The 14,058-nt window shown below is 33.5% G+C and overlaps 1 protein-coding gene across 1 annotated transcript in view; it reads right to left on the bottom strand.

Annotated features, from left to right (window-relative positions):
• Nucleotides 1–14,058, bottom strand: part of LOC135789367 (metabotropic glutamate receptor 2-like) — a 63,461-nt gene that overhangs the window by 12,752 nt on the left and 36,651 nt on the right. The window contains exons 4-8 of the mRNA XM_065299158.1: nucleotides 4,695–4,864; nucleotides 3,575–3,719; nucleotides 1,910–2,161; nucleotides 1,157–1,331; nucleotides 227–333 (exon numbers count right to left, since the gene is read on the bottom strand). Of these exons, the coding sequence (XP_065155230.1) occupies nucleotides 227–333; nucleotides 1,157–1,331; nucleotides 1,910–2,161; nucleotides 3,575–3,719; nucleotides 4,695–4,864 (849 nt within the window). The remainder of the gene's footprint in view (nucleotides 1–226; nucleotides 334–1,156; nucleotides 1,332–1,909; nucleotides 2,162–3,574; nucleotides 3,720–4,694; nucleotides 4,865–14,058) is intronic.

Here is a 14,058-nt window from a genome sequence, read left to right as displayed (position 1 = left end):
GATTGTAAATACGCGTATTGTGCGAGTTTGATGGAAGGATGAACATCGCACATAGAATGAGGGACAAAGGATAAAGGACAAAAGACAAATCGGCTGTTAATGAGGACAAATAAGGATTTATGTCTGTGTTCAGACCTTCAGTGCGTATTTTATACCTTCTCCCAGTGCACACAGTTTCATAATACGAGCATAATTATCGTTAAGTATAATGAAAAAACATTTATACCTTCAAAGTTTACTTTGCGGAGATATTTCAGAAGTTCGGTTCCTTTGGTCGGTTTCATTGCGTCGCATAATCCCGGCCGGCCTTTACACAGCTCCAAATGCATGTCTCTGTAATAAAATAAAAACAAAAGTTTAATTTGATGTAAAAAAGAATCTTTTCGGTATAATTGCTTAAGAATTGGCAATCGTCCTCGTCAGCAATTTGATTAATGACGGAAACAATTGGGATACAATCGAGGAAACGATCCAACGAATCTCATCACTTTTACACGGACTTGCAGTGCGCAGCTGAACCACACCAACCGCATTAACGTTATCTAATTTAAAGTGGGTGAACCATTCACGGTTTCTACGCTTAATTGAAATAGGTTCCTACGTATATGTAACAGATAATTTACATACAATGTGTTTAAACTATAAAAAACAAAAAATTAAATAAATTTACTTTAAATTTATCAAAAGAAACAAAAATAATTAATTTTTAATGGACACACTGTATGTTTGATATATCTATGTCCAAGTCGCCGTCAGTTGTAGTAAAGACAGAGGATAACCCCGGCTGGCAGGTGCCAGATGGTCCGAATGGGAATTCGTTCGTTTTATTTTCCGGTTTTTCTTTTTTTTTTCGTTTCCGGAAAATAAACTCAACTCGATCTGCAGTTTGTGTTTGCGGACGTGGCGAACATGAACGCATCGGTGAATTCAGACAGATCGATGCTGATTGCCCCGCCCCCTTTGAATTAATTTATTACGGCTTAATTTGCGCGCCCGCCCGAAGGACATTACTCGAGAGCAAGATTATCGGATTCGCATCGATCAAGGATGCGCGCACCGGTAACAAACAGACACAAATTCACAATTAGAATTAGTTCAAGGATAATTGAGGTTAGGTTTATTTACAAAAGAGGAGGGGGTAGTTGTTTATACTTGCCTGATTGCGTATGCGAACGCCATGACGGCATCGGAGACGAATTGAAGTTGATCTTCGAAGACGGTGTTTTGTTTTGAGAGTTGTTCTTTTCCTGTGCACATTTTTTTATAATTTTGGTTGTAAGGTGTTCTTGAACTGTTGGGGTAGAGACATTGGAAGTGGTGCTCCCAAAATTCTGAAATTTAAAAAAATAAAAAAAATTTTTGAAAAAAAATCACAAAATGTTAGATTTTTACTTTTTCGTAATAAAATATTAGCAAAACCTTTAAAACAATCAAGAAAATGTTTTTTATCAAAATAAAAAAAATCCCCAAAAGTTTTGCAAATATTTTATTCCTTAGTATCACAAAATTGTTAACTCTCTGTTTTAATGTGATTTCTATTTCTTTTTTTATTCCAAGGAGACACAACAGAATCTAGTCAAGAAAACGAATAAACTTTAATGGCACTCGTTTTACGCGCCTCTAATAGCCCATAAAACTCGCGTGGCACATGGCCGAAACTTATGTTTCTATTTTTTTAACTCAGCAAACGGCAAAAAACTGCTTGAAACGACTCTTTTCGACGTCTTCAAAATCAATGCGACACACGGCGAAACGCGTAAAAACGCCGCTTTATTATCGAAAAAGATGTCGAGCCGATGAAAAAAACATCGCCTGTCTCATCATAAAATGATGAAAGGATAGGTACGTGAGCGCGCACGATTAAATTCGGATTTATAATTGAGTAATAAAATTTATAATTAATATTTACCGACAAACCAAGGATTGCGTTTGTTATTCTCAACGTTCAGGTTAAGAAAATACTCTTCGAAACCCTGCACTGGATTGGCTTGTGGTTGGACGCTGAGTGTGCCCTCTACTTCTGCTTCGTTGCCGTCCGACACCAGGGAGCGCGCGCTCCATCCGTCGGAACCTATCCAGGAGAAACTTCCGGTGGCGTTGTTACGACGCACGGCACGCATTACTCCAGCGACTTCTTGATCCGAACCGAATACAATTGCTCCTGGAATTTAACAAAAAAAAGTTTTAAAAGTGTTTGTAACAAACGCCATCTGTAGTAGAAGTTTAGAAATTTGAATTTTGCTGATGTATATTTTGTGTTAACGTCTTTTATGGTAAGTGGCAAATATTTCAACATAAAGCGTTTGATCATGATGAAATTCCCAAATCGCACCTGTGACAGAATATTTAAAATTTGCCAAACGAAAGAAAACGTTAAAAGAGAATGAAAATGTAAAGTGTAAGCAAATCAGAAAATGGAACAAAAGTTATTTAACTCAATTTCCCTCGATTGAGGGTGGTTTAACCGCGCCGAGACACTTAAAAAATGTTGGGTAACAAAATGTCCTGAAATTGACATGTTTGATTGATTTTTTTATACAACTTCTTGAGTGATGTAACATAGGTAACCAAAAACACATTTAACCTCTAAATAATTACTTTTTATAGCATTTTTAGGTTTTCAGTAATTTTCACTTGTATACTATTACTTTGAGCCCTTCTCTTCCTTGTCTTTTATTAACGCAGCCGGAATAACTGCTGCGTACACCCTAAAGAATCTAAAAGCCTACGGCAGGAAACTTTCAGGGAGCAACGTGAACGTGCTTCGTCCTTTCACCCTTTTCCCTGTTCTTCTATAGACTGACTCATTTCGTTGTTGCATTGTTTCAGTCTTAGTGTTTCCCGGCAGGATAACGTCTATTGCGTATCCTGCTAGTTTTCCTGTTTTCTTTTTTTTTGCTTGCTGCGTGACAAGTTGCTAAATTACAACTTTCCCAAGCGGCATTCAATTCGGGGCAAAGTCGTTGAAAGGACGAACGATTGAAAAAAGGACGTTGCAATAGCAGGAATTGAAAGAAAATAATTTAACAACTTTAAGACTCTTCTGCAGTGATTGCCTTTTGGAGGATGAGATAGAAAAAAGCGAAGAGAAATAAATTTGCATTTAAATATGCTTCCTGCTCAACTTATTGATAGTTTATTCTTCTTTTATTTGTAGGAATCAGGAGTTTTGATTCCATTTATTGCAAATTGATTTTTCTTTAGTATTTTAATTATTTGTATATTGTATAAAACAAAATCGCTTCTATCTTTTGAACTATGCGACACATTTTAATGCAGTTTTAATTAATAGACAGGGTGATTCAAGAAAAATGTTTATATTGATAAAATATTTATGTTATATTAAGAAAAAGCCGAAAATTTCAAAGATTTTATACTTTCACATTTAAAACGCCAGTTTATCGACATTTTTAAGCACAAGCAGTAGTACTTTAAGCACGGCCGTGACTAAAGTACTTTAGTCACGGGTTTTAGTCACGGGGTGGAGCTTGTGGTCGTTATATTCGCTCTTAATTAATCTCCCGTTTAACTTAATATACTATTAATTATAATATATTGATAAAACATCACATACCTCTTGCTCGCGGCTTTGTCAACAACTTCTGCACAATAGAATCATAAGCGATTTCATCCGCGACACCAGAATCCTTGACCAGCTTCTCCTTGATGGCAATGCAAATATTATACTCCGCCAATAAATCCTCCAATTCTTCAAACGCCTGCAAAAACCCAAATCGAATTCAGTAATAAAATATTATTCACAAAATTCAAGCCAATATTGAAATGTCAGCAAGATATCAGATATTCAGATATTGATTATGGATATAAACCGTTCCCCTTTCAATAACTTATCTCCGCCGAAACGGATTCTAATCAAATCCTTATAAATTTCAAGCAGTTATTTATCTTGATGAAGTTTCTAAACAAGTTACTGAAGCAATTGTTGAAAATTTCGAATAGAATTGAATCGCAAACGCATACGGACGTTCCGATTGCTGGGGAATGAGGAATGCAAGACGGCGAATTGCAACCGATACACACATACAGACAAACATATATAGTACTCGAGCATCAGTCGGTAGGAAATTAAGTTACAACTTTACTTCGCTTTTTCGGCTCTGGCAGCAGACGCGAGAATCCTTTTAGACACATCCGCACCTTGTTAAGTTCACGACGAAGTTTACAAATTGCAGCCGTGTGCAAGTTTCAAGACGAGGCGATTACAACTTCGAACTATTCGATTTCATGAAATTAACCTAATTTGAACATATTGTATATAAATATAAAAACAAAAATAAAATATTACCTTATGTCAAATAAATTAATTGTCATCTAAAATGTAGACAATTTTCTGAATAAAATTTAAGTGTTTTTTGTTAGTAATTTGTAAAAATGGGAAATTTAAATGTTTCTGGAGCAACCACGCCATCTAGCGTCGTACCAGACCGACACAATCAGTACAATCACGACGAAAAAGACACCGAATGGGATGCAAAGCTAAAAACGGCTTTTGAAGAGATAAAAGTAGTGATTGAACAAATGGATCTTGAGAAATGTGGACCCATGGCAACTAAAGGAATTGCAGGGGCGTATCAACGACAACCACGCCCTTATAAAAGACGTGGTAAACCATTTTCCAACGAAATTGACACCGGCGATGGTGATAATAATTTTTAAAAACATTTAAAACTCACCTTGATTCCATAATTTGATTCTTCATAAATAATGGAGACGTAACTCCATCCCAGAAGTTTGACGATGTCCACCATTGCTTTAACCTGATAATGATCCGAAGGAATGGTACGTGTGAAATATTCAAATCGCTGTTTGTTGGATAATTCTGGACTTGTTGAAAGAATGACACCTGAAACAAAATTTAAAAAAAAATTAGTTAAATTAAAAGCTATTAAAATGGCGGATTGTGAGCTATTCAACATTTTATTAAAACTAATTCGATGATGTAAATTAATCAAAATGTATCGTCGCATGAGACCCGCCTCGGCTTACTCATCTTAATCAACGTTGTTTCCTCGACCAGGATTATGATCCTTTTGCGAAAATTCCAGCGGCGTGCGGCGCGCGCGAATAAATAAAACTCAATTAAAAATAATCAGATTAGGTCGGTTTTCTTGGCGACGCCGCCGCCGTCTCTTCTTCATCCCGTCCCGTAGCCAAACGATATCCTTAGATATTGTTTTTCTTTGTTTTATTCACGACCGGGATGCGCTTTGGACTTTTGTGTGGAAAGCCAGGCCAAGAGTTTATTTTCGTTTTCTTGTTTGCAACGAGGGCAAATCCGGCGAGACCGTCAGCGCGTCCTGCGAGCGCGACTAATTTTATCCGAGGCTCATCTACTTTTTTCCGCACTTGCGGTTTTGTTTTCTCGCCTTCGCGACGATGGGGGAGTGACGGTGGCAACTTGAGAGTGCGGTTTCGGATGGTTTATGCGGAACGCTGCGGAAGATTTTCCAGAGAGTTTTTTTCGACACGTTGAGTGCGGGGGATACGCTTGTTTTTAAGGTAAACACTTAGGCTTTGCCATATTTAAAAATTTTGATGAGCGAATATTTTAATAATTTACAAAAATGACGAGAAATACGAGTGATATTCGAATTGTATGCAGGATTTCTAGATTTTTATAGAATTATTTATTAAAAAGAAATGAGAGTGATTAATAATGAACTTTAACGCCATCTATAATTCAAATATTTAACTACAATCTATGATAAAATTAGTATATAAATTTTCATCTCTTATTTAACACCCTTTAAATCAAAATTTTTAATATTTTAATAATTATTCTCCTATTCAGGATTGAGATGAATCTAAAAAATCATAAATCATCAAAATCTGTCCAGCCGTTCTTGAGTTATAAGTGTTGTAACTAACTTTTTCTGAGATTTTGTCCATAAAAATAGTAAATTTTAATATTTTACAATTTATAAAATTAAAAATGAAGTTAACAAAATTTTTAATGAAGTTCATGACTCAATAAAACACCTTTTTCTGTCTGTTTTAATTTACCTTTTAAAATTAAGTGTCTATTAAATTATAATAATATAAAAATGTAATTCCCGCGCTTTATTAATTTTTCTGTTTCATAATATGAGATTTACTTTTTATTTTTTCATAAACCTAATGCCCTCTTTGACCAAATTAGATAATTGAACGTTAATGTAATAACCCGTTGTAAACACACGTGTCCGTTACGAGCGGCGTGGCTAATTAACCTGTCATTACGGCGTGCGCTCGCCCACGAGCCGACGATCGGTAATCTATCGTAATAAATTGGTAGGCGGCGATGGCCGTTTCGATAGCGCGCTCCCCTCGCCGGTTCGCATCGATGGCGATCAATTAAATCGAACGCGGAGACAGGGGCCGGTCCCGGCGGGGCGACTTAATGCTCGGGCACGCGTGAGCCCAATACACCCAGCGCACAAAACCGCCATGGACGATTAGTACTCCCAGAGGGAATCGTATTCTCGAATTTACTACGCTACAATGTTATATATTGTCTACAACCAATGATAAACACGCTGTATAGTGTGAGAGGGATTGTTATAAGTAATAATATAAGTGGAAAGGAGGGATTGTTTGTTTGTGACGCTTTCAGGGAAAAACCACTCAAGCAATTTTGATAAATTTTGGTATACGGATATTTTTGGTTAAGGAAAAGCAAATAGACTAGTTTTTGTTTCAAAAATACGGTTGCAAGGGTGTGAAATACGGGTTGAAAGCTCTTATAAAGATTCAAACATAATTATAGTTATATATAATTCAAACTGAGATGAGATATTCTACCTTCTATTCACTTTACAAGTGAATTAAGAGCTATTAAAATGGCAGATTGTGACCTACTCTCCAATTCTCATAAATAAAATACTTTATTAAAAATGCAAAAAACTATGCAAAAAAGAAAAATATGAAAAAGATTGACATTTTTCTTATTTTTGTAAAAAGTGTGATTCATTATAAAGACTTAAAATTTTAAAGTAAAAAGAAAAACCTAAACACACTGTATTTACCTAAGTGTTGGTCCTTTATTACACTCAGAGTCAATTTATAGTCCTTTCGGAAACACACTCGTTCTGCAAATTGTGCATTGTACAACGTACAAAGTACACCTTTATTGAGGCGTGCGCCGTTCCCGGAAAAACTCGTGGAAATTTACGAAAACCGCCAGCGCCAAAACGTCGAAGCGCGTTCCACAACAGTGCACAATGTACGCGGACGCTTGCTAATCTTGTAATAAGTTTTCCACCCTTCATTGCACGCTATACTCGATTTTTCCGACGATACAATTACACCGCAAAAAAAACCGCAATGTTATATAACAACACATATTACACAATAAACGTGTTGTGTAAAACTGTGATATTAAAAAAATGTGCAAAAGTTACCTCAGAACATTTTATGGATTAATTTATTATCTATTGAAGTTACACGGTAATTATGTAGCGGTAGTTTTTTGGTGTTTTTTTTTAATGCAGACGAATATTTTATTATACATTGTGTGGCAGGGAAATTTCCGAGCGGAAACGATTTATCATGAAATCATCAAATGAATGGAAAAATAGTGCGCGATTTATCATTCTGGCATACGCTATCGATAACATTAATAATGCCTACGCATTGACGCTTGCAATTAATCAAAAAAATTTCGGTGGCTTTATAAATTTTCGTTTGCATACTATTTTTGGGAGAAATTTAATTTATTCACATTATCACATATCATTTGTGTTAAAATATATTTATTAATAAATTTTTATGGTGAAATAAAAAATGTTTACCACCGAAATATAAATATTGTGTTTTAACACTAGAAATTAAAATATATTTTACAATTATTAAACATTTTATCCCGTGGATAATAGCCGTAGATAATGGATATTACTCACAGCTCGGCCGTCCGTGTTTAAAGTACCACTTTTTCTGTCTAAAAACCATAGAAACCCGCGTTTTATAGATAAAATTAGAAAATATCATTTTTTGAGGATTTTTGGCATTAAATTTTAATATTTTTTTTTACACTCAGAAAACATTCCAAATAAACAATTTTAAACACAAAACTTGTGATACAAAATATTAATTTTAAAATTTATTTCTTTAACCTCAAAAACCTATTTTATTTTCCTTTTCAATTTATCACCTCACTTTTCATCTAAATTTAATAAATTCTTTCCAATATACTCTATAATAATACTAACCGCGAGGACGTAAACTATATGCGGTAAAATTCAATTTATTATACCGGCGATAAATAAAAAAAATTAGCAGGTGGCGGAGAACGCGAGACCTCCTGCCATCGTGCCATCACATATGAAGATAATAAATCCAGCGGGAGGCAGAAGTCCTGCAGTTATTCCATTTGTCCTCGCACAAGAGCAAAAGAATACGTATTGTATGTTCAAGTGCAGAACGAGGAAGGAAGAACGAAGGACATGCAATGGGCAGAGCCGCGCTCATGTCGTTTTTTTTTAATCCCAGCCAAGGATAAATTAACGCGGATGGTGATAAAAACAAGCGGTGGTTATGTTTTATTGTCGAGAAAGGGAAATATTTTTTTGACAAATTTTAAACAAAAAAAATTATATAAACCAAGGATATTTAAATGGTGCAAGTTATTTTTAAATAATTCCGTAATTGAAGTGAAAACTTCTTTAGAATTGTTGTGGTTACAAAATTAATGAAGCGACACTAAAACGAGACAAACGTATTCATTTATAAGGTTTAGCTTGCAAAAGAATAAGAGAACACATATATGCAGTGTTTCCTATTATCTTCGTCTCCTCTTTGTGCTATGCCAACGAATTGCTGGTTATGAAAGATTAGAAAATTCTCTATCAGATAAAAATATAAAATAATTATATTTTCTACTTCAAAATAATGAAAAACGCGACTAAAAGTGCTAAAAAGTGACATTTTTCAGTTTTTGCCCATTTTATTCAATCGCGAATATCTCGTAAACTAAAAGAGATAATTAAGATCTGATCGCAGCGTCTTAATCTACGGACTATTTTCTATAAGATAGGATACTTAAAACGGAAATCTGAGAGATGAAATTTTAAATCTTAAGAAAAAATTGCCAAGGGGGGGGTGCTTGATACTTTTTTTCGACGATTTTTGAAAATTAATATCTCTTAAATTAAAAGCGATAGCAGTCAACAAATTGCTGATTATGAAAGAATGGAAAATTCTCTATCAGATAAACATATAAAATAATTATATTTTCTACTGCAAAATAATGAAAAACGCGACTAAAAGTGCTAAAAAGTGACATTTTTCATTTTTGCCCATTTTATTCAATCGCGAATATCTCGTAAACTAAAAGAGATAATTAAGATCTGATCGCAGCGTCTTAATCTACGGACTATTTTCTATAAGATAGGATACTTAAAACGGAAATCTGAGAGATGAAATTTTAAATCTTAAGAAAAAATTGCCAAGGGGGGGTGCTTGATACTTTTTTTCGACGATTTTTGAAAATTAATATCTCTTAAATTAAAAGCGATAGCAGTCAACAAATTGCTGATTGTGAAAGAATGGAAAATTCTCTATCAGATAAACATATAAAATAATTATATTTTCTACTGCAAAATAATGAAAAACGCGACTAAAAGTGCTAAAAAGTGACATTTTTCAATTTTTGCCCATTTTATTCAATCGCGAATATCTCGTAAACTAAAAGAGATAATTAAGATCTGATCGCAGCGTCTTAATCTACGGACTATTTTCTATAAGATAGGATACTTAAAACGGAAATCTGAGAGATGAAATTTTAAATCTTAAGAAAAAATTGCCAAGGGGGGGTGCTTGATACTTTTTTTCGACGATTTTTGATAATTAATATCTCTTAAACTATATGCGCTAGCGACCAACGAATTGCTAATTATGAAAGATTGGAAAATTCTCTGTCAGATAAACATATAAAATAATTATATTTTCTACTGCAAAATAATGAAAAACGCGACTAAATGTGCTAAAAAGTGACATTTTTCAACTTTTGCCCATTTTATTCAATCGCGAATATCTCGTAAACTAAAAGAGATAATTAAGATCTGATCGCAGCGTCTTAATCTACGGACTATTTTCTATAAGATAGGATAGTTAAAACGAAAATCTGAATTATTTCATAAAATAATGTATCTGTTAAAATACGAACAAAACAATAAGTGAAATTTCTATAAATTTTTAATGCAAATAATTCTGATTATCCTTTAATCCTAAAACGTGCGTTTTAGACGCCGCGTGTTTGAAAATTTTATATTACATTTATTACACACGCAAAAATAATCTTTTCAGTATACTTGAAAGTTTGTAATGAAAATTCCGGCGAATTTGTCTTTAATAACAATAAAAATTTCACAAATTCTTAATAATCTTAAACGTACATAACTTTTTTAACCTCTAGTCCCCCAAAACGTTGATTTTTTAAACAGAATTTTGTGTTTTCTAAACTCCCTGACATTACACGTGTAACACCAAGATAAAACGCAAAAGAACGCGACACTTTCACAAAACCTAAAAGAAGTGCGGCGGCGAGAAAAGTGGGCCGCCGCGCGCGTTAGACTCGATTGCGTCGGATTGTCGGCGAAGCTGTCGACGCGAAAGCCGCGAGATAACGGCCATAAATCACGACACCAGCAGGACACACTAAACAACCGCCTCGCTGCCACCCCCACGCGACTGGCAGAAACACGCCGCTATCAGCGCGAACTAGACGAGTCTAGGAACGATATTTTATTCTCAACACGCGCAAAACCAAAAAAGAAAAACTAGCAAAAAACTAAAAGGAAATGAGACAAATTGGCGAAAAACTAAACGCAAAACAAAACAAAACACTAAAAGGAAATGAAGCAGAATAAAATAAAAACTAAAAATTGCAAAATTACAGTTTTTATCGCTTCAAACTTTAGATTTGTTTCTGCAAAGAGTAAAAGATTCGAAACGCAAGCGGTACGTTAAATGTTGACTGGATAATAAATCTTTCTCTGGCTCAGGAATAAGATGAAAATCCGTTTCGGCGCATCCTGCGGGTCGTTTAAACATCCATTCGCTTGTTTTATATTCCGTCTGCAACTTCCTCACACAACTCGATGCTTTTATTCTTTTATCAGATATTATAGTCACGCACACTCGTGAAACATAGACAACCCAAGTATCATTCAAATGAAACTTGCAACGCCATATATGCGAAACTTTTCTCATTACTTTTAAAACCTGCTTAATAACGCATAAAAACTTTAAATCTTTAACAAGCAACTTTGGCTTTGGTATTAAAAGAATATGTGTATGTTTTTCTATGTGGGTGTGCATCTGGAAATGATTGATAGCGTCGTTCAAAGCTTTAAATTGCTGAATGTCGCGGAAAACTCGCAGCGAACTAGTAACTACGCTGAGAAAAGTCGAAAAGTGCAACCTCGACGCGCGCACACGCCATGCGATGGAACTTTTGCTGCGTCTTTAATATGCTCGACATCCTTCACATCTTTCCGTGTACGTCGTAGATTTAACAAATTGCAAGAATTTGCTCGCGGGCTTCTTGTGGAGTTGCAGCGTGATTAATCTTTGCGTCAACTTTGCGCTGCTGTTTTACTTAAAATGATGACGTATGGCTTATGCATGTTATAGAATTATTAACTAGTTATACATGCTTATTGTAGGCAGATATTTTAGAAAATTTTAGAAATATTTAAAAAATCTAATAAAATAGGTGATAATTTAATTTTGGTTTAGTTTTTGGTAAAATTTAATTGAAATTCCTGTTTTGATCTTTTTGTTTTAATTTTCTAATGAGTAATGTCAGTAACATTCATATTTTAAATTTATGGAAGTGTAAAATGCTAATAACGCACTTTAGGGCCATTTTGGTTAAAGTCATATAACCATAACTATGTATGAATCGACATACCAACTTTCATTCCTTATTTTACACCCACCAAGTTACATTTATGCAACAAAACGTAACTTATTTGCTTTTCCATAGTCAGAAATATCTGTACACTAAAATTTATCAAAATTGCTTAATAGGTTTTCTTGTGAAAGCGTCACAAACATACAAAATTGCATTTATAATAGCATAGGTATAAATTCGTCTGCACTTCTACTTTAAAAAAAAATTACCTACAATTTTTTATTGGAAAGAATTCCGATTAATAAAAGCAAACAAAATAGAGTTACAGTTTGTTTGAGTTTAATTTAATGGAAAATGAATTTTATTTTGTTAGATTTTTTTGCTGTGTGGTGAAAGTTATAAAGTCAAATAATAGATTTTTATTAAATGAAAACCAAATTGACATTTAGACAAACAAATTAAAGATAATTTGTGTAATTTTGTTTAGTAAACTAATATAGACTTTATAAATTAGTATTTTCCTCTATACAGTGTGTTTTCAACTTTTCATAAACAAAACTTTTGTTTCCAAAACTCATCAACTTATATTACAGTAACATTTATTGCAAAAATTGAGTTAATTAATATATCAATTACTCTCTTGCTTTTTATTTTATCTATAATTTCATATGTTATTTTTATATTATTTTTATATCTTGTTACAGTACGCTAGACTATTTTCATAATGCGTGGTTTTATTATAACTTTGTTATTACATTTTTTTCCCACACTTGCCACACGTGATATTGTGTAATGTGTTGCGGTAATTTCTATCATAACAAATTCATAATGTAATATACTCTTTTATGTACCCACTGAGCTTCTGACAAAATGAGCAAAAAATAACAATAAAGAAAACTGAAATTAAACAAAGCGAACGCATGTGATGTTGAACATGGTGGAGGCGCCGAGCAGGAAAAACTGTTTTGTAATGAAAACGAAACTGAAAACGAACTGTGGTTGCACGCGATTTCCAACACACCACGGAGTAGTAGTAACTGACCCTGAAAGGCGATATAGTCACATGCGTAAACACGCATGCTGGAAATTATTAAGTTTTCTTTTCTTACGTCGAGAAGAGATTGGATAATCTGGTAAAACTAATTTTTATTAAAACATAACATTTAATATAAGACTTTATTATATTAATAAAGTTACCAAAGTAATTTTTATAAAGTAAAGTTTACTCTAGCAATGTAGTTAAACACATGGTATATTATATCAGTATATTATAATATATATAATGTGTATGTATTGTAATTAAATATATGCAACCCAATGTCTTACATCTTTTCAACGCTGTCATTCACGTGTGACAAGTGAATAACGTCAGGTAGGCAACCAACAATACACCTATCCTATTGTGCTTCCAAGTTAAAATCTTAATAAATATTTTAGCTTATTATCAACTTCATTATAAAAATTTAATTAGTAGTGAAAATATTAAAAATTTTATATTTTCATATAAACAATAAACAATGCAAAAATAATACGTATATATGATGAAAAATTAATTATTATACATCTTTCAATTTTAAGCATTTAAAAATTAAAACAGAAAGAAAGCAAAAACATTTCCAACTTCATCAAAACGAAGCATCTGCACCAGCAAACAAAAAAATAACAAAAAAATGAGTAAACAACAAAACACACCTACAGACAAAAAGTAAACCCCACGGGAAAATAATGATTCTAGCGGTTTTTATGCCATATGCCCGTATTATTAATTAGCAGTAATCGCTCAACCTTTATTCTCTTTCTTCCCAGCAGGCAGCTCTACCTGATGAAAATATCTAACCTCAAAAATATAAAAAATATGATATCATTTTTCTGTACACATTTTTATATGTATTTTTATATATTCCACGACAAATAATAAAAAGAAATAAAATAAAACAATTTTTGTTGATTTTTCGCCATCCTGTATATGTAAAAAAATCTTGCGTGTGAATTTGCACAAATTATGTGTGCATTACGCGTAATTTGCATTTGCATTGCACTTTGATTAAAAATTATGCGCGTTTGATTACGAGATTGATTTATAATAGCAAACACACACGACTTTCAAACTACTTAATAAGGTGGAAATAATTGTGCTGTAAAACGTACAGAAAACATAATAAAATGCTTAAAACCTTGACTTAATTACGAGTATGGAATTTTGT

This window comes from Atheta coriaria, unplaced genomic scaffold (assembly GCF_025399875.1).
Source record: "Atheta coriaria isolate IRGN ID8LTWV9N9 unplaced genomic scaffold, Caltech_Dcor_3.1 hic_scaffold_3_pilon, whole genome shotgun sequence".
Taxonomy (NCBI): domain Eukaryota; kingdom Metazoa; phylum Arthropoda; class Insecta; order Coleoptera; family Staphylinidae; genus Dalotia; species Dalotia coriaria.
This window is presented reverse-complemented; position numbering and strand designations above follow the sequence as displayed.